The sequence below is a fragment of the Phalacrocorax carbo genome, chromosome 4 (assembly GCF_963921805.1).
Source record: "Phalacrocorax carbo chromosome 4, bPhaCar2.1, whole genome shotgun sequence".
NCBI classification, from domain to species: Eukaryota; Metazoa; Chordata; class Aves; order Suliformes; family Phalacrocoracidae; genus Phalacrocorax; species Phalacrocorax carbo.
The window spans coordinates 66793199-66813288 of NC_087516.1; the positions used below are offsets into that span (position 1 = coordinate 66793199).

Here is a 20090-nt window from a genome sequence, read left to right on the forward strand (position 1 = left end):
GCCATATAAAGCAGCAGAGAAGGGGGGATGCTCAAGGAAGCTGTGGCTGGCTGGTCACTTTGTTGAGGTTTTTTAAGACCAACGGTAGAACCTTGAAATCTTGGTTTCTGATTTCAGTGTAAAAATATGCTGTCGACTACACTCTTCTCACTCAGGAATTGCACCATACTTGAAATGTATGAAATACTCCTAAGTTGCATACTGCAGAAGGGGAAAAGTGCATTTCCTTTGCCACATGCCTTATTTTGAAACCTCAGAAATTTTGTGAGTGGGTTTGCAAAAGCACAATCCATTTGACCAACTCATGGAGAGCTGGGATACAAGTTGGGATAATCAGCCTGATTCCTTCTGTCCTTGTGCCTTGAGAGAAAATGTAATCTGCTAAAACCTTACACTCATTTTGTTTGGATATTAAAACATGCAAAAGCACTGGAGGAGCAGAGCCAGTTAGTCCCAGTTCTTATACTGCACCTACGTAAATCAGGACTAATTGAATTAAACTTTTGGGCTCATTTTTTAAATACAAAATCAATGTGTTATTTCCCTCTGAAATTTCTGTACCCTGCTAGGGCAGAACAGAGGGCAATGGACTTGTTTTGATGTAAAATTAGTAAAATCAAAGACAGGATCAGATTTGCTGACTAAAAATATCTACAGAAGGAAAAACTGGCACCTGATCCAAGGGGAAGTAATGAATGCATAGCTGATATGGAATGCCTACAGAAATGATTGCAAAGTTAATCTTAAAAATCAAATAACTTAATTCTGATCCCAGTGATTTTGATTAAGATCAACTTGAAAAGAATGTCTAATGATTTGGTACTGATGTTACTTCAGTTAGTGGAGAAGTGTAAGAAACAAAAGGAATAAAATACTTTTAATCTTAAAAAAGGAGAGCTTCCTGGGGTGTGGGGAAGATGCATACATGCTGGAACCATGATAAAGTTTCCCTGTGAGGAGTAATGAGTTAGTGAACCTTTTTCAAGTACAACGCTTTTCTTTTTGAAGCTAATATTTGCCTTGTAGTAACAGAGTTTCCCAGTCACTACAAAGTACTTGTTCATTTCTGTTGCTGGGTATATGCTACAGCTTCAGTCAGTGCACATAAAGGAATAGGTGGCTATCTTTCTGTTGCCTTTTAAAGTGTGACTGATAATCGTAAATCAGTTTTGGGGCTCTGGTTGGCACAGAGGATTGACAAAAGTCTGCTAGGTGCTCTATTCCCCTGCAGTGCCATTTATAATTTAGCCTTCACCTGGTGGTGCCTGAGAACTATTCTGATTTTACCCAAACCCAGACAAGAACCTGGAGCTGAAATTCCATGTGACTACAACTGGTCAGAGAATTACCATGGATTCAGATCGCTCCTTCTTTTTCCAACATTTTCTCTGCAGCCCTGACATAAACTAAAGCCTCATACAAGAGTTCTAGGCAAAATGCAAAAACATACCCTGTAAACATTTGTTATAATATTGCGAATCTATCTAGAAAATAGTTCTGCTGGAACTTTCAATGTATTTAATTCAGCCAATAAATACAGATAAAATCAGAGGAACTAATGAACAGCTTGCAGGTATAATCTCATTACCTTTCTTACTGAAGGTACTGACAATAGTTAAATCACCAATCCTAGTGATCCATTTCCTAGCCTTCTGGCACAAAGGGGATTTGCTTTCATCAAATATGATTGTCCTAAACTGGAATATCATTGCAAAGATGTTCACATTTTCTCTGCTGTGGTGTTGATGGTAAATAAGATACCCAGCTCTCCTTGAAGAAGGCAAGAGTTCTCAATATGCCAGAAAACTCACTGCAATATACAGTAACAGAACAAGAGAAAATGGAACCACATTTATATGATATTCTAACTCTCTCAAGAAACAGGGAGTAGAAAAACTTGGATTGATCCTATAGCTTATGCTGAGAAATCTCATTCTAATATTCAGCTGAAGGAAAAAACAATCCAGTAAAAAATATAATGCCTAACAGGTAACACCTTGCCTATTTAGCGAGCAGTCATACACATAAGTTTGCTTCATAGTATTAACACCCAGTTGGCTGAAAGCTATGAATTCCTAAAATCTGTCTTGAAATACAAATAATCAAGTGACAATATGAATAGGGTCCTAGACAGACATTGGCAGCATGTAGTACATAGCTGCTTCCAGCCTTTTTGAGGTATTATTTGGGGGGGTGGGGGAAGGCACAAGCAATTTAGCATTGTGATGAAAGGCTATAAAAAAGAGGGGATGTTAAAAAGCCAGATCAGGACTATTAAGAGAAGATTAATTCCTACAAATCTGCCATTCAGTGATAAACATCCTGTACTCTACAGTAAAGTGCTCTGAAAAACTCATGCTGTGAAAAAAGAGACAGGTAACTCCTGCCTTACCTGAGATAAAGACAGATGTGAATTTTAACTCTCCAGAGTTAACATTTGTATTGTTAAAGGTAGTGATTGTGATTATGTTTCAATTTCACAGTAATTTAAATAGAAATAGAATGTTTGCTTTGAATGCTGCAGTCCTGAGCTACAATCAAAATTTGTTTTTCTAATTCTGCAGACAGAATCCACCCACTCTTACTAGATGAGTCTGTTCCAGAGCCCAAGCTTGTACTGAAAAAAATTGCTAGTCCTTGAGGTTGCAAAGATAACTCTCAAAATGTGAACTGACTGTAAGCGAAGAAGTCTGCCCAAGTATGAAGATGGCCTGGTAGAACAGGTCAAAGAAACAGAACATGTTTCAGAACACCTCTGAAAGCAACAATTCAAATTTCTATTAATTTAATCATACTGAAACAATATAATCTTTGCTGAGTTTTAACTGTAAAAGTGTTAAAAATATATGAATCATAGGTCGTGTTTATCATTGAAAGAACACAACTAATTTTTGCATGCAGAATGCAATGGCGTCAGCCCTTGCACATTTGTGCAGATGAAAGCATGGTTCCTTGTTCTCTTTTTAAAATTTTGCGCTCTTCCCCAGGCTGTAGCACATCACATATACTGTATTTATTGGAAATGCTTGTTGTGCCACCACCTCATGCACTTGAAAATAAAACTGTTGTGAAGTTTAAATCTATTTTACTTCCATAAAACAGTCCCAGGTCTGGATGTGACTATCTTCAAAAATTCAGCAAAATTAGGTTTTAGAAGCCTTCAGAAACTTGGGTTTCGCTTATAATCATTACTCCATAGTGTATCATTTGCTGTCTTCCTCTGAAGCAAATAAAAACATCTCCAGATTTAGACAGTACCTTCAAAATACTCTGTGTTCTAGCCAATGACTGCACAGTAGTAATTATTTAATCATCCAGTAAGACAATTATTATTACTGCTCTTAAAAATGTGCCCCCTGTTTATAGAGAGGATACAACTTTTAATTTAAAATCTAATACTTTCTATTACACAACCACTTTAACGGAAGTTAAGAGCATGATAACTGCTGGGCTATATCACGCAGAGAACTCGTCTTACCTCTTATTCAGTATCCTACCCCTGACAAAGGCTCAGTACCAGAGACTTGAGGAAGAAGATTGAAAAAATGTAGTGCAGGAGTGACTCTTCCCCTTCTGGTGAGGTTTAGTGACTTCATTTTTCAGAAGAACTATCTGTGGTGACAGTAAGATCTGTTTCTTGAGTGCAATCAGCTAAGTTAGAGCTCAGTATTTTGTATGAACTTAATAATTTTTCACTTATTACATTTACTTACATTGAACGTAATCTGCCATTTTACTGCCAGGCATCCAGTAAAGGGAGATGATCTGTGACTCTGCAGTCAGTTGTAGATTTGACTATCCTGAAATATTTTGTATCCTGTATTTTGTATGTATAACTTGTTCAAAGCTTTAACAGTTACAGCTAGAAAGACTACTGTTTACATGCTAATTATTCACAACCATTCACATGAATCAATATATTCATATTTGTTATATGAATGCCTCCTTGGAAATACTAATCTAAACCCCAGACACTCATTCATGTCTTTCCAAATGGGTGCTTTTCTGTTGCCGTGTAGTACAGCCCACATGTATGTATGATGGTAATCCTTTAAAACATAATATGGAATAAATTATGTAAGTACAATATTTTCTCCACACGCTTAAGAAGCTGGCAGTGAATATTGTCGTGAGTTACATAGTGGTACATTTACAATTACAAGAATCTACAAGAATCTACTTGCGTTCAGCATGAGAATTTGGCTCTGAGGTATTTCAGTATGAACTGTGAGTTGTGCTTTGGCTGCTTGGTTCTGGGACATGGGAACTGCAAGCATTTATGACAGGATCGAGTTAGATTTTCATTATTCAGTACTGGTGGCTGAAGCGCAAGAATAAAAAATCGTTTAACAATGCAAGTTACTATTACAACAGTACAAGGTCAGCACCTAAGTTTAAACTTTCACCCTCTCTGCTTCTATAGTAGCAGTTACTTCCAAGGTTCTCTCAGTACTAAGGAAATGCTTGAGGTATAGAGGATTCAAGGTTACAAAGGCTGTGTCTAAGACAAGAAATAATTACAATTGTTACATATTTGCTAAGCTACTGTTTAAATATTCTGATTATTTTATATCTTCTTTTCAGCTCCTTGCTCAGAAGTGGCCTTTTGGAGATTCTGAATTTGGACAGTTTCTTTGCAAATTCCTTCCCTTTATACAGAAGGCATCGGTGGGAATCACAGTCCTTAATCTCTGTGCCCTTAGTGTGGACAGGTACAGTATGCTTTACTCTTTTGACAGACACTGTTCTTGCCCTTGCAGTTTTCCTAAAACAGGGAGCACTCAGTATGGTCGCCTTATCAGGCAGACTACAGTATGTAACTTACATTCTGGTTTTTTACATCCTGGCTGTAACAAAGCACCACATCTGTTGCTCAAAGTATAATATGAAGCTATTGGACTAACTGACCTTACAGTTTTTGTAAAGGTACTTAAAAGCTCTAGTAAAGCAGTATTTCAATTTCCTTTACTAGACAAAAAATTTATGGGGATTTGACACAGTATTCAGACTTCTTCCTTTCATATGACCTCATGTTTGTTTTGTAGTTGAACAGGAACATAAAAATATTTTTTTCAACTCACTGCCTATGGACCATAATTACAGTGTTTATTTTGATAACTTTTATAACTAATCGAGTTTTATTGAAAAACACTTTGGAGACTTGCTTTGATAGTCTGAAAATTAATGCCTCTGCTAAAAGTGCTCAGGAAGATACATTAGGGTTTTGATAGAACAACGGCTAAGATGTTTTTGAACGTTATTCTTTGTTCATTATGCTTTTTTCTTCATACATATAAGGCGATAGCAGATGAAGACTTCACTTCTGTAAAAGCTATTTTTATTGGTCTTGAGTTGACTTGATCGTGTTCTAGTGCAAAATATCAGTAAATCCAATACAGAAAATACCGATAGACAAAAAATACATTATGTGTATTAGTACAGAGATGCAAAGATAAAAGAAACTTTAAAATTAATCTTGGTCTGGTTTTACATAAAAATGTGATGTACAAGGTTTGCAACAGATGAGTAACTTAGTAGTATCCATACCTGAAGTACAGTTCCTTACTGCAATAATAACTCATTAGCTGAAGCCAGAAACAAAAAAATGTAACATAGGCAAGATTTCTATTTCCATTTTTGAGTCTGAGAACTATAAAAAGAATTCTATTTCTCAAACAATATCTGCCCAGCATAAAATACAAACCCATGGACTTCTCTAAGGAACAAATCATAGATCAAGCACATATGAAACAGAGTTTGTTAGATAAATTCTGACCAATGGAGTTTCACTAGATTTAGTCCTACTGTTACATACATTTTCATAAATTGGAAGTAACTCAGCTGAAGCAACATCTTTGTATATGCATATATATATTTTTTTACAAGCACTGATTTGCTAATCCTCACAACAACCAAATGCTTTTTCCGTTTGAGTATAAAGTCTTGTATGGGATCAGACTCAGACTATTTAATTTCCTCCCACAGTTTACATATTTTGCCAAGGACATATTCTTATCATCTAATGTTACTCTAGTAAATGACTGCAGAGAATGTGTGTTAGAAAACAGATGTATAGAGCCAGATTCTGATATTGGCTAACGTGAAGTGAACCTAGGTTAAATCACCATGAAATCAGGATCTGAGAGCACCTTCAACAAGTTAGGTCAGGACTGGGAGTGGCATAGTTACATTAATATAAAATTCCACATCAGCTAATGTTTGATTTTTGGTATGGAAAATGAGTAAATATGGAATTGTGTTCTGTCACAGATGGACTGTTTCTGGTCTATAGGCAAGTTATATTTTTTTTTAAAAAGCTCCTGAAAACTATCTCATTTATAGTTATTTTGGGTGTCTATATATGGAACTGCATTCTACAAGGTAGAAAAAGATAGAGTCAATTGGTATAATGAATTCAGAGCTCCAGCACTTTGATAATTGTTGACTCTGTCCCTCTTGCAGTCTACACCCATAATTTAGAACAAGAATTTTTTTTCCTACAAGGTCTGTTCTCTGCGTTAACTACACCCTATTGTGAAACTCCACTCATTACTACTGCCCCTTGCACAAAATTACTTGAGCTGACTGTGTATTAAGGTTTAACTGTGCGTGCCCAAGGGGAACAATGTCCACTCACACGTGGAGAGAGTTTTAAGAGGCTGACAGAAAACACCAAACCAGCTGTTCACCCTTCAGAGGAAGCTCACATTTGTGTCAGATGCCTCTCAGGCATTTTTAAACTCTGGGTCATGGTGGTGACGATGGTGTGACTCTTTTTCTAAACAGTGCCTGACTGTGACTAAGAGGAAGGATATCTCCCTTCCTGAGCTTTTACTCTTGCTTATGTCTCAGGCATAATGATTTTGATAAAGAAATGTTTTTAAGAAGAAGAGAGAAGATACAGATCTCATTTAATATGTATACACCCTCTTCTTGCCTCCTCCGCATACCAAATTGCATAGAACAGTAATCTCAGGTACTTTCATCTGGCCCAACTTCCAGTAAGTGTAGTAGATAAGTCAAGATTTTACCACTACAACAAAGTCCTAAGAGCTGTATTGTATTAAGTGCTTTGCAGTCAACACACTGCTGGCTATTTTTAAACTTAATAACAGCTGCGATCTCTCACAATCAAGAGGAACAGATGGATATCAGCAACAGTAGTGTCATTTAGGAACTGTTCTGACACTAATCTTGATGGTGAATGCTTCTTACATCCTTGATCAAGTGCCTTTTCTGTATTGCTTTTCCCTCTTACAATGGGCTGATGATACTTGCAGAACTGAAATGTGTTCTATTAGTGGACCATTTGAACAACTGATTTTCTAATGCAGTCAAAAGGAACACAAAAACAAAAGCACCTACTCTGTAAGGCAGCAGGCATAGGGGACTGATAGTCCACAGAAAAGCTATAGCCCATGATTTCATTTATATATACTCTTTGATTTCATTTCATAAGGCCCACAATACATTTTCTTTTTAAAATCTGATTAGACACCGCTATAGTAAACTTCATCCAGACTGTTCCAAAAACTAATCTGTGCCACAGCAAAAACCACAACCATGCTGCATTAATGAGACCAATACTGGAAAGCTAACTAGAGTTCTAGAATTATTCATTACTAAAGAATGATGAAATGATGGACAGGGCATAGAAAAGCATCAGAAATTATTCAGTGGCCATACAGATCTCCATTTGTTGCTTATCAAAAATTATACTTAGGAAGCCACTTAAATATAATATCCAAGTACTGGAATAGAGACGGTGTATCAGATATCCATGGGGTTTTTAGCTTAGTAAAGAAAGATATAATAAGAACGTATAGAACAAGGTTTCAGCTAGACAAATTCCAAATGAAAATAAGGTACGCATTTTTAACAATGAGGGTGATTAACCACAAGAAGAAACCACCAGGGAAAGGCAAAGGTGTCCTGCTTTTAATGGTCTCAGATCAAGACAAGATGTCCTTCTGAAATAAATGCTTTAAGCAAGTTATAGCTAGATAAGAGTGCAAAATATTTAATTGTATGTATGTATACTACAGGATGTAGTGATCCCTTGTCCTTAAATAGTGTGCAACTCCAAATATAAGTAGCAGAAGGGATCACAGAGTCCATGAAAAGCAAGTTGGAATAAATAGCTAAGAATGGGAGAAGAGGGAGGAGAAGAAAACAGAGGAGAGAGAGCAACTGAAGGGGACAATATACTAAAGTTGACAGCACATGCATGAGCAGTAGAAAAAGAAAAGAGGAGAGAGAAGAGGAGCCACAACTTTAAACAGAGAAAATGAAATTACCTGGAAAAGAACTTAATATTTTAGACAAGGCTGGAGGAAAAAAGGGAAACAGAAAAAAGAAGAGTAAGACAAAACATACACACCAGATTTTAGACTGGGGTATTAAATGTAATGCATGATGCAAGTATTTTGTGTCAGTTCCCTGGCAGACATCCTATATTTTCTAAGTATGAGGGAAATAAACCCTACAGTATTTTCTCACTCCTCATTATGGGAGGTTTGTGGCTAGATGAAGATCCTATATATTACATAACTCACAGAACACCCACCTGAGAAATTACACTATTACTATTTTTCAAATCATTCTTACAGCAGTAAGTAAAGAGACCAAGTAATTGCAGGTTAATAAGCATTCAGCAAATTCCAATCTAATTACTGAGCTTCTTATGCTTTAGCTGGAACCATTAATAAAATTCTTCAGCCAATAATTCCTTATCTGATGGATACGTTGAATTATGAACTGAAAAAAAATTACTAATAAAATACATACAGGACCCAAATCCTTACTGCTGTTATGGCCTAGACAAGTGGTCTGTGCAGTGGGTGGGGGACTGGCTGACAGACTGCACCCAAAGGGTGGTGGTAAATAGCTCTTTCTCAAACTGGCAACCTGTCACAAGTGGAGTCCCCCAGGGATCAATATTGGGCCCAATGTTATTCAGCATCTTCATAAGTGATCTGGATAGCGGCATCAAGTGTAGCCTGATGAAGTTTGCTGATGACACCAAGTTGGGTGGGAAGTAGACACTTGGGAAGGGTGGGCTGCTCTGCAGGAAGATCTGGATAGGCTGGAAGAGTGGGCCAGCAAGAACCTTATGAAGTTCAGCAAGGAGAAGTGTAAGATCATGCACCTGGAAAACATAACCCAGGAGTGCAGCACAGACTGGGATCCACCTGGCTGGAGAGCAGATCTGTGGAAAGGGACCTGGGGGTCCTGGTGGACAGGAAGCTCAACATGCGCGAACAGTGTGCTGCTGTGGCCAAGAAGGCCAACAGGATGCTGGGTTGCATCAAAAAGGGCAACACAAGCAGAGATAAAGAAGTCATTATCCCGCTCTACTCAGCGCTTGTCAGGCCACACCTGGAGTCCTGTGTACAGTTCTGGTCCCCGCTATACAAAAAGGATGTGGACAGGCTGGAAGGGGCCCAGAGAAGAGCCACCAAGATGATCAAAGGACTGGGAAGCTGCCATACGAGGATAGGCTGGGAGAGCTGGGTTTGTTCAGCCTTGAGAAAAGGAGGCTCAGAGGGGATCTCATCACCATGTACCAGTACTTAAGGGGTAGCTACAAAGAAGATGGAGACCCTTTTTACACAGAGTCACATGGAGAGGACAAGGGGGAACAGATACAAGTTGCTCTTGGGGAGATTCTGACTGGACACGAGAGGAAAATTTTTCACAGTGAGGACAGTCACCCATTGGAATAATCTCCCCAGGGAAGTGGTTGACTTGGCCACGTTGGACACCTTCAAGAGCCATCTGGACAGGGTGCTGGGCCATCTTGTCTAGACTGTGCTCTTCCCAGAAAGGTTGGACTAGATGATCTCTGAAGTCCCTTCCAACCTGTGAGTCTGTAAGTCTGTGATTCTGTGATTCTGCTGTGCATACTGATCTTCTCATGTGCAAAACAGGTGTAATCAAACAACAGGTACAAAAATGCAAGAAGGAAAAGAATTGGATTCACAATTTACAACCCATTTGTTGTCACTTACATAGTTACGCAGGTGACACAACAGAATCTTTACACTCCTTACTTGAAATATATGTACAGCCTACAGGCCACTGTTTGCTAAGAACATCATTCAGTCAAGGATGAGATAGTATCATGTACTTCATGCAGCTGATGAGACCGATTGCAAAACTGCCAGTCAGTAGAAAGTAGACTTCAAATTGATTGTTAAATTTCCAAAGTTCACAAATATTTGAATATTTGTGTGAGAGGTTGTTTCTATGAACATTCCATTTAGTCATTAAAGACAAAATTTGATATTTGGTAAAATGAAATATGAGAGGATCACAAATTATTTAAAAATAAATTTGAATTTTAATATGAATATGAACGAACGTGTGAGAAGATACAATGTTAAATGTTACTTTCTCAATTATCTCAGTGTAGCTTATTTGTTTTGACGCTCTCAGAATTCCAATCCCATAGTCCTCCTCCCCATGAGCGAACCATTGCCTCCCTCCTTTCTGATACTCTTTGAAGATAAGGATGCCTTCAGAAGATTATTTTATTTTTAATCTGCAAGTCCCAAATGCAGTTTGCTTTAGTATGTTCAAAATCTTTATACATATATTTCTGTTAAAATGATGTACCGAGAACCTGTCCGTAGTACACCTTTGACTATGCTGTATATGATATTGCTATAGATAAAAAAGCAAAAGTTTCTAGTCTGTTCGCTGCAAGAATGAGGGCATACAAGGCTCTGACACCTTCCAGTGATGTTTTGCAGTAACGCTTTCTGAAGTTTTTTGAGGGGCTTACGGCCTGATCTTGCATTCATGCATCTTCCTTCCTCTAACATAAAGGCTACAGGGGATTTAATTCACAAGTCTTCAATCCTGTTAAGCACACTTCCAAACAAAAAAGGGTGTGTGATGCAGGAAATCAGAAGAAATTCTCTGTGTGAATCCCAGATTAGTGTCTTGGTTAGAGGAGGTGTGAGGATGCCTTTTAGTAACTCTAAATTTTACTGACATCTGTAGCCTAGGTCCTATATCTGTTAACTGATGTTCTTCCCCATCGGAAGCTCTTCATTCTTTCTGTCTCAGAAACTCAAAATCCAATACCTCCCATACACCCAAAGCATCCTAACCCAGAGTTCTCAACTACTCTTTTCCTCAAACCCTTGTTATCCCCGAGCCTTCAAGCCCGTGACATAATTCTGTATTCCTTCCAATCACCTCTCTACCATCCCAGCCTAACCCTTCCACAACCTATTCCTCCAAACCCAAGCTTTCTGATCTAAATTCCCCTGTTCTTTCCTTGCCTTGCCAAAGCTCACCCATACCTGCAACTCAGAGCATACATACTTACAAATTGTATCCTCCTGGTCTGTTGAAATCTCCTTTCCCCACACCTTTCACCTTCCTCGTGCCTGCTGGTATGCCCTTTTGCACTCTGCCATCTCTGAAAAGCTTAACCTTGGCTTGCACCTTGGAAAGGTGAATAGAGGTGGCAGATGAGCATATCCAAATGTATCTGCCAGGACTCAAGGGGGCAGAAAATGAGGGCATGTCTGAAGAAGAAAATAATACTTGCCATAATCAGGACAGTAAAATGACACAGCTCCTTACAATTTATAATCTGCTTCAGTGACTCCTTATTCTGACTTTTTTTAAAGCAGATGAACATTCTTCCTTGACTTTTTTTCTCCTCAACAGAAGACGACTATTTCATCAGCTACATGGATGCCATAAGATATCCATGTAGCACTGTAATTCCAAATGGGAAGGTGCTATTATTCTGGGGAAGTAAAATAGGCAGTTTAGTAATTGTTACATCACCAACAACAGAAAGCTCACCAGCATGCACTTCAGATTATTACAAGATAAAAAATATTTGTTCTTGCCATAATTTTTAGATAGCACTGTCTTTGCTAAATTGTTGGAAATGCTGAGTAACACATTTACTACAGTTATTGCTACACAACGGTTAAGTCTGCTACTGAAAAATTTAATTATGGACTGGTTTTGTATTCTATGTCTATCAGTCTTCTCCATATAATTTTTGAACCTTTTGACCAGAGCTGACAGAGAGGTTGAGGACTTAGAGCTAATAAATTTCTACAAGTTCCTTTAAAACTAGCAGACAAGTAGACGAGAAAGACCCTCTCAGTTTCCCAACTCAGGTAAAGGCTGCAGCCTGGTAACAAGGATCCTCCAGCCCTCGAGGGACAGGGAAGGTAAAGAGAGGGAGAGGGAAAGGGAGAAATGCACAGGCTGTATCTGAAACTTCTTTAAGAGGTCTCACCTTTTACCAAGATTACAGCTGAGATGCATACACATAGGAAATAAGGTTTCAATAATTCCGCTTTTTACAGAGAAACTTGCTAAGAGATAAAGTAGTGGGAAAATATGTTGGTTTTGGCATGTACAGATGTCTTAGCCCTGCACTTCAGTTTCTGATCAGAAAGGTGATGCTGAGACTGAGACAGCTGTCAGAAAGTCCTAAATAGCGCTTATTTGTAGTCTAGGGCAAATATAGAGTATGCTGCATAAACCCAGGATTTTTAACATTTAATAGTGTAAACAGAATAAATGCATTTTCATTTCATCAGGAGTATTTTCACAGTATTTCATTGCATGGAATCTGACAACTTCATTTCAGATAGTACTGTTACAACTAAGGTAGCTGAAGGAGATAGCTGTTTTTTATCTGTTAGAATGGCTTGCGTGCCTGGAAGCTTTTTTCTTCTATGTCAGTTGTTCTAGTGAAAGATATACTCTGTCCTCATAAACCTTGCCTACTTTAATTAGAAATCATTAGTGTAGCCCACATAGCAGAAATCCACGTAATCCTGTGCCTAAGCAGAACAGTTGCAGCCAGCTCTCTGCTACCCCACCCCTTGATGTGATCTGCTGTGCCCTTGATGGCTTGATAGCTGCCAGAGCCCCTGCAACAGGCAGAAAAAAGAAGCAATGCAAGTCTAAGATGTCAACTTCAGGATTTTATTTAATATATAAAACTGAACTAAGATCTTTGACTTTAACGAAGAAACCAAAGGTTGGAAGCTAATGCCCATCTCTCTCAGGTATAGAGCCGTTGCCTCCTGGAGCCGTGTTCAGGGAATTGGAATCCCTATGATCACTGCTATCGAAATTTTCTCCATTTGGCTTCTGTCCTTCATACTGGCTATTCCAGAAGCAATTGGTTTTGCTGTGGTACCTTTCAGATACAAGGATGAAAGTTATGTTACCTGCATGCTCAATCCTACAAATAATTTTATGTTGGTAAGTAAAATTCTTTCTTCTCTTTCTGGAATCCACAGTATATAGGTTAGACAATTAAGATACTGGATTATAATATACTTTATTAACCCATTATAGTGCAAAATGTATTCTAATGTATATTGGTGCAGAGAGGATCCTTCATTTACAGTGACCCATCTCTACTTTCAGCCAGAGATACTAAATGGGATTTTACAACATTTTAATTTCTTCACTACTGAGGATTCAGAAATTTGCAATTCGGACCTCAGGGATGTATCAGGGTAGTCAGAGCCTTGGAAAGTATTGTGTTTCTAGGTATAACACCTTGGAGCTTGTAACTGTCAAAAACCATGTTTTACCATGATTAGTCATCATTTTGCATGCAGTTGCCAGCTCTTTTGGCAGATAAAGAAAAGGGTGGGGCCATGTCCTAACATAACTTTTCCTATTCTATATGCACTTATCAAGTCAAACAGAATAGTCCCTTTATTTACAAGAAATCATGACTACAAATCTGAGAGACTCACATCTCTAACCTAGGTAGCTTGGGCACTGTTAGCTGTCATATAGATAAAGCAACTCAAGAGCAAGAGAAGTGCCTGAGATACAGCAGGCTGCTTTGGCATGTTTAATAGCTCTCATCCCTGTGCTACTGCAGTTTAACAGTTGCCAATACCCACATGAGCTTGCTCAAAGCAAGTCAGGTGAGTAGTCACTACAGAATAAATAGATCTTTACTGCACAGGGGGATAGTCATTTTCCACCTGGCCTTAAACAGAGAAAATGGGAAAGTGGTATCTTAATTTTTTCTTTGTGAACCCAAAGAAGGGCCAGCCACCATTCACCCTGTAATTAGAAAAAGAGTAATATCCTGGCTTGTTTCAGAGAAGGCAGATAGTGCAAGGTCTTAAGGCTGAAGGAAACTCATACATGTTTCCTTCCAGAGTAGAATTCCTCATGATAGAATGCAAGTTTCTCTTTTTTGAATGTCCAGTACTTCTCCTTTTATTGGATCAGAACATGGCTTGGGCTACAGTTGGGAAGGACAGGGCAAAATGGAGTTAGGAAACTTCAAAAATAAAATGGGTGGATGATTAGTGTTTGTCAAAGGAACATCCCCAGCTTTGGTAGGGTTACACAGACTGCAGGGATGGCAGAAAAGAGCACGAGACAACTGCAAGAGAAGACAAAAGGAATCCCCTAATGGAAATAATTAATGCAGGTGAAGATGGAGAGGAATTGCCCAGGACTTACTATATCTTTGTTTCTAAACTTTACAGACTATATGACTGGATACTGTAGTTATAAGAACATGATTTATGAAATCCAACTGCAGCAAATTTCCCATTTGTAATGGTTGTTTTTCTCCACAAACATGCCTGGACAAAGTGAAAAGAATAGTTTTCTCTTCCCTCTTCTCAAAACCACTACAGTTCAGGTCTTCCATAGGCATGCTAACTTTAATGTTTATTGTTCTGTTCTTAAAGTGGTAAGTAGAATAGCTTGTTTTGTTTTATTAGCAGGAATTAGTTACCTTTTACTTGCTCAGTGTAATTCAAAAGTTCCAAATCTCCCCACACCAGTTTGATTTTCAAGAAAACCAGCATTTATGTCCAAGCTTAGAGGAAATGTTGGACGTGTCAGTCAAAATGGAGAGTGTTGTGTTTCAGTGTGTTGCAAGCAACTACAAACGTGAGATTAAAATGGAAATACCATTTTAACCTTAACTATACTATTTACTACCACAAACACCTCAATAAACAATTACTAAGCTTTGGGAAGGATTTATGATTAACTTTTGTTTTTAATAGGAGCTTTATTCATTTTTAAAGCTATCCTTGAAAGACTTAAAAGATTCATGCTAAACCATGATTCCCAAGAGGCTGAGTGCACTAGGAAACTTGTTTAAAATGCACATTTCCTGTAGAAAACCAGTTCCATGTGGGCTTTCAAGACAAACAAAAGAACGTCTACTTCTCTTAAATCCACCCAATTTTGTGCTTTGATGTAAGCTTTGGGAAACTCAGATTCCACAATTAATCATTTGCAGACATTTTTGTGTAGGTTTTATAATTCACAAAGCCAGGTCCTCACACAGAACTGATGTGTTGGTCAGGGTTGTGACACAGAACTCTATGTGTGTGTTTTCTTGACTGACAGGCAATGTTCATGAAAACTGTTAGGCTGATACGACAGAAAGTTTTTGTTGTAAACATAGCCTGGATTCACACAGTACACATTTTTTGTGCTGCTCAACCAATATGATTCTAGTCTGACTTGGAGGAATTTGCAACGGAAAAGATAATTGTCTCCATGTATTTGTAATCCTTCTCTCTGCAGAAGGAGCAGTAATTAGATTTCCCCTCTGTACAAACTCTTCAAATATGAGGCATATTGTTTTCTGTTTTTCTGCTGGCAGACGCTCTGTTCCCAGTGGGGGAAATTCTGCCTCCAAGGAGAGTGCAACTATGCAGCAGACTGTAGCACCTCCTCACGCAGGGATGAGGCTAATGAGGAGGAGGAAACAAGCTCATCACCACAATTCAAAATGTCCTGGTGGGGCTCTGGCCTAGATACCATCAACATACTCTAAATTAGCAAGCTTTGTAAGCAGCTAACTGTATTGGGGCAGGGGGAGAAAAATCAAAAGCATTCCCTTTTCTTAGTAAATCAACTTCCTAGCATAACTACAGCAGATTTAAAAATGGACGTTATTAAATGTTGGTCTATTAATTGCACCCATTTTTTTCATCTTTCAAAATTTAGTACCGTTCAGTTTCACACGTAAACAAAATGTCAAACATTAGACTTTTTCAAACAGGATTCATATAATCCTCAGTTACTAGCATTTTGACATTTGGTGTGGGAACTGTGATATTACAAGAGCACATCTGCTAGGAATAAACAAGCTAGGGAAAGATTATGAGAAAGGAGGTTCCCTTTTACACACATTCATCTCGGTGACTAATAACATAGAGACAGGAAGTATTTAAAATGTCATATTTCAGTGCACACTTTTTGCTGAGCATAAAAGTTAAAAACCAAGATACAATATTTACTCAAGTCTGGAAATATAATTGTCTACAGAAAAGAGTAATTTTAAATGTTTTGTCAAATGTAGTATTTCCCATAATACATACATGTATTAACCAAAACCACAGCTTAAATCACAGCTAACACTTAAAATTACATAGCAAAGTACTGCTACTCTACCAAGTCCCTCAGTGTCCTGTCACAAGAGGCAAATGGCAGAGGGTTAAAAGTAACTACCACCCATCCTAAGCTTTGCATATATCAGACAAACACTTATGAAGTGGCTCCTATCTGCCCAGTACATAAGCAAACCCACTACCAATCTTTTCCCTGATAACAAAAGGTGATTAAATGTACAAGACATTTTGAATTTTCCTTTTTTGGAATCAGGACAGAAGTTGTAGAGGTAAATGGCATTTCCTGAGACAGGCTTTTAGTAAGATTTGTTATCTCAAACTGACACTGTCTACATTTTGGCATGTCTTTTTCATGAAACTTGATTCCATTTTTCAGGAACAGTGTAAATATTCTGAAAACACGACCAAAAAAAAATTAATTGCAACACAAGACATACCGCAACAAAGGGACAGGCAGGCTATCTATAAGGTAAAAGAAATGTTTACACTGCCAGAATTGCCATTTTGATGTTGGTCTGAAACAGGCCAACAATAAGAAAGTTTACATAAATTGTGCTGTTTACCAGTAGACAGATACCAGCCTACCAACTGTCATGCTTTTCAAGACCTTTCTGTGGCACTTTCCATTGAATCATATGAAAATCTCTTTTCTTTACCTCATCTACAGTTTTACAAAGATGCAAAGGATTGGTGGCTGTTTGGTTTCTACTTCTGTATGCCGCTGGCGTGTACTGCCATCTTTTATACGCTAATGACTTGTGAAATGTTAAACAGAAGAAACAGCAACTTGAGAATCGCTCTCAGTGAACACCTGAAGCAGGTAAATATTAGGAACACCTGTGTTTGAAGATACTGTCCTTCCCTCTTCGGGTTCATTTAGAAATGTTTCAAAGTGTACTTGAATACAGTACACTACAGAAATAGAAAGTGAGAATGTAGGTTATTTATGACATTAAGGTATTCATTTCAAATCACAGTGTAAGGAGATATTGAAGACAGCATGCTCAGGAAACTAGACTTCTTAAGTATGTATGACAGTTGTGCTCTCCTGGTCTTTAACCTCAAATGGCTAAATGCTTTGGAATTTAGCTACACAGATTTTTTTTAAAAAAGTTTATTTTTATTCATAAAGATAGGATTCCATGGGTCCTCCCTACTTTTGGCACACTTTGATATGCAACTTTACTTTACTACAAAAAGCAACTGTACAATAGCCTGGTTTAGAATAGAGTGGAATTTTTTTCAGGGTTATTGCACTGATGTGGTATCACTACTGTAGCTGCTTTGAAAAGAGCCACAGGAGAATAGGACAAACAAATTATCGTAAAGTCACTCAGAACCATCAGATCTCACTTTGCGGTTTTTGCAGCACTCTCTGATGTTTAATTCCTAACTGAAATTTTAAAAACAATCTCCAGCTTTTCCCTTGCGTTAACATCAGCCCCTCAAATTCCACTCTTTCTTTCAAATTCCACAGTCACAGATGTGAGTCCCTAAAGCAGTCCCCTTGCACTGGAGTTCTTTCAGAGGTTCCTCCTGTGCTTGTTCATTCCAGATAAGGGCAGACCGGAAAATCCTCCCCTTGTGCAGATCCTCCCCTTTTTCCCCTCATCAGGCCCCAGGGCCTGCACCACAGTCTGTCCTGGGGCCACACACAAGCTACTCCACCCATTAGAACTAGAACGGTATGCACGGGGTGGGGGAATCCAGCCTCCAGCTTTCCCACCCTGACATGCAGTGCCTAGCAAGCTCCTCAGACTGGTTGCTGGAGGACGACTTTATGCCACAATTTACAAATGCTTGTCTTTTTAACTGTCACCTTTTGCCTGTCTATTCCTTCCTTCCCTAGAGCTTTGTCCACACTAATGTCTAGTCATGACCCTTTTCGTGTTTTGATTTAAAAAATGTTATTATAAGAAGGAAGAAACAATAATAGTCATATCAAAGCCTAACGAGACTTACTGTAATCACACATTTGACTCTAAGCTGTTTAATGACAGGACCTTGCAATGCTTTTTATTGTTACATTACAGTGGCAGTTTCAGATGTGGTATTCCTACCCCTTCGTATGCTTCTCTCTATCAAATCCATGCCTACCAAACACCACTGGTATGCATTGTCACAAATCCACTGAAACATCTGTAAATCTCTATAGCCTTATAGAATATCCATTAAATCGAAAAATTTCCTAAGTATTATGAGTTTAAGCTGTTATACAGACATTTCTAAAATTTTGTTTGTAGAGGAGCTATTTACTTATTTAATAACATCAAGATTACATAGCAAAGATCACACAGCAAAACTAATATACTGTGCAGTATCCCTTCATGTAACATGCTGCATAGTAAATACAAAATAATACATCAGAAAGAATTTGACATCCTGACTAGGTATGTGGTCGAATGGAACTTTTATTGCCAATTGATTTAGGCGCCCTGGGTTTACAGATTGCCCCACATGAAGGATTAGATACAAGTGTTTTATCAAGCAGGTGTGATGCCAGTTTCCCTCATACATGAAAAAGTCTTCTTGCAGATTATGCATGTTTCTGAGGAAAGAGGTTTATCTGAGGGATTGCCAGAAAATGAATTGAGTGTAAAGGAAAGAAGAAGGGCGGGGAAAGTAACCAGGTTCAGGAAAGCTCAGCAGTGGATTTTCCTTGGCCAACATCTACAATGTCCTGGCAATGACCTGTGGGCTCCAGCTGCTCCAGTCTCAGTGATGAGCAGGTTCTGTTGAGGGTGACCAGAATCAAGAACATGACAAGCCCCATAGAAAACAGTTCAGCGACATCAGCTAGCCTGGAAGCTGCACTTGGGGAATCCCTGCATGCTGTATCTAGATTACTTACTTTGCTGCCAACATCACTACACCACAATTACCTACCAATATGAATTAGGCACTCGGTCATAGTTATCTCTACTTCTTTTTCTAGCGTCGAGAAGTTGCAAAGACAGTTTTCTGTTTAGTAGTGATTTTTGCTCTTTGCTGGTTCCCTCTCCATTTGAGCCGAATTTTGAAGAAAATGGTATACAATGAAAGAGACCCCAGCAGATGTGAACTGCTCAGGTACTTCATTTTCTATGTCAATCAGTTTTTTATACTGAAAAAAATAAAATACCACACACTTGGAGTTTATGTGAGAAATGTCATTGTGCATGCAATTGTTGTGTTAGGACAGCAAACACTTCATTTTATGACTTTTTCAGCTGCGCCCATTTTCAGGGGTTAAAGTTTTAATGGGTAGCATAATTTCACTAAATGTTGCCTGTCACCATTGAAATCACTTTCCTCTGGCTTTTGTGAACTTCTGTGAGACAGACCTTACAAGGTACAAGATTAGATTGAGGGAGTTAGGTAAAAGAGAATTAGTTTCTGTGCCAGAAGAGATTGTAACCGCAAAAAGCATGGATGCTTCTAAAGTATATGAACAGTTTAAACGTTTTGCTTTCTCTTCTGTTGCTTAGTTTCTTGCTGCCATTGGATTATATCAGCATCAACCTGGCAACCATGAACTCTTGTATAAACCCAATAGCTCTGTATTTTGTGAGCAAGAAGTTTAAAAACTGTTTCCAGGTAAGATCTTCTTGATACGATTTTATGTCCATTTAATGAACTGCATTAAACCACTTTTTATCTATTTTAGCAGTTGGGAAAAGAGGCATGCAAAGGAATGAAGGATTATAA

The 20090-nt window shown here is 38.3% G+C and overlaps 1 protein-coding gene across 1 annotated transcript in view; it reads left to right on the plus strand.

Moving 5' to 3' along the window:
* EDNRA (endothelin receptor type A) overlaps positions 1 to 20090 on the plus strand; it is a 35066-nt gene that overhangs the window by 11593 nt on the left and 3383 nt on the right. The window contains exons 3-7 of the mRNA XM_064450299.1: positions 4585 to 4712; positions 13056 to 13254; positions 17071 to 17223; positions 19339 to 19472; positions 19871 to 19979. Of these exons, the coding sequence (XP_064306369.1) occupies positions 4585 to 4712; positions 13056 to 13254; positions 17071 to 17223; positions 19339 to 19472; positions 19871 to 19979 (723 nt within the window). The remainder of the gene's footprint in view (positions 1 to 4584; positions 4713 to 13055; positions 13255 to 17070; positions 17224 to 19338; positions 19473 to 19870; positions 19980 to 20090) is intronic.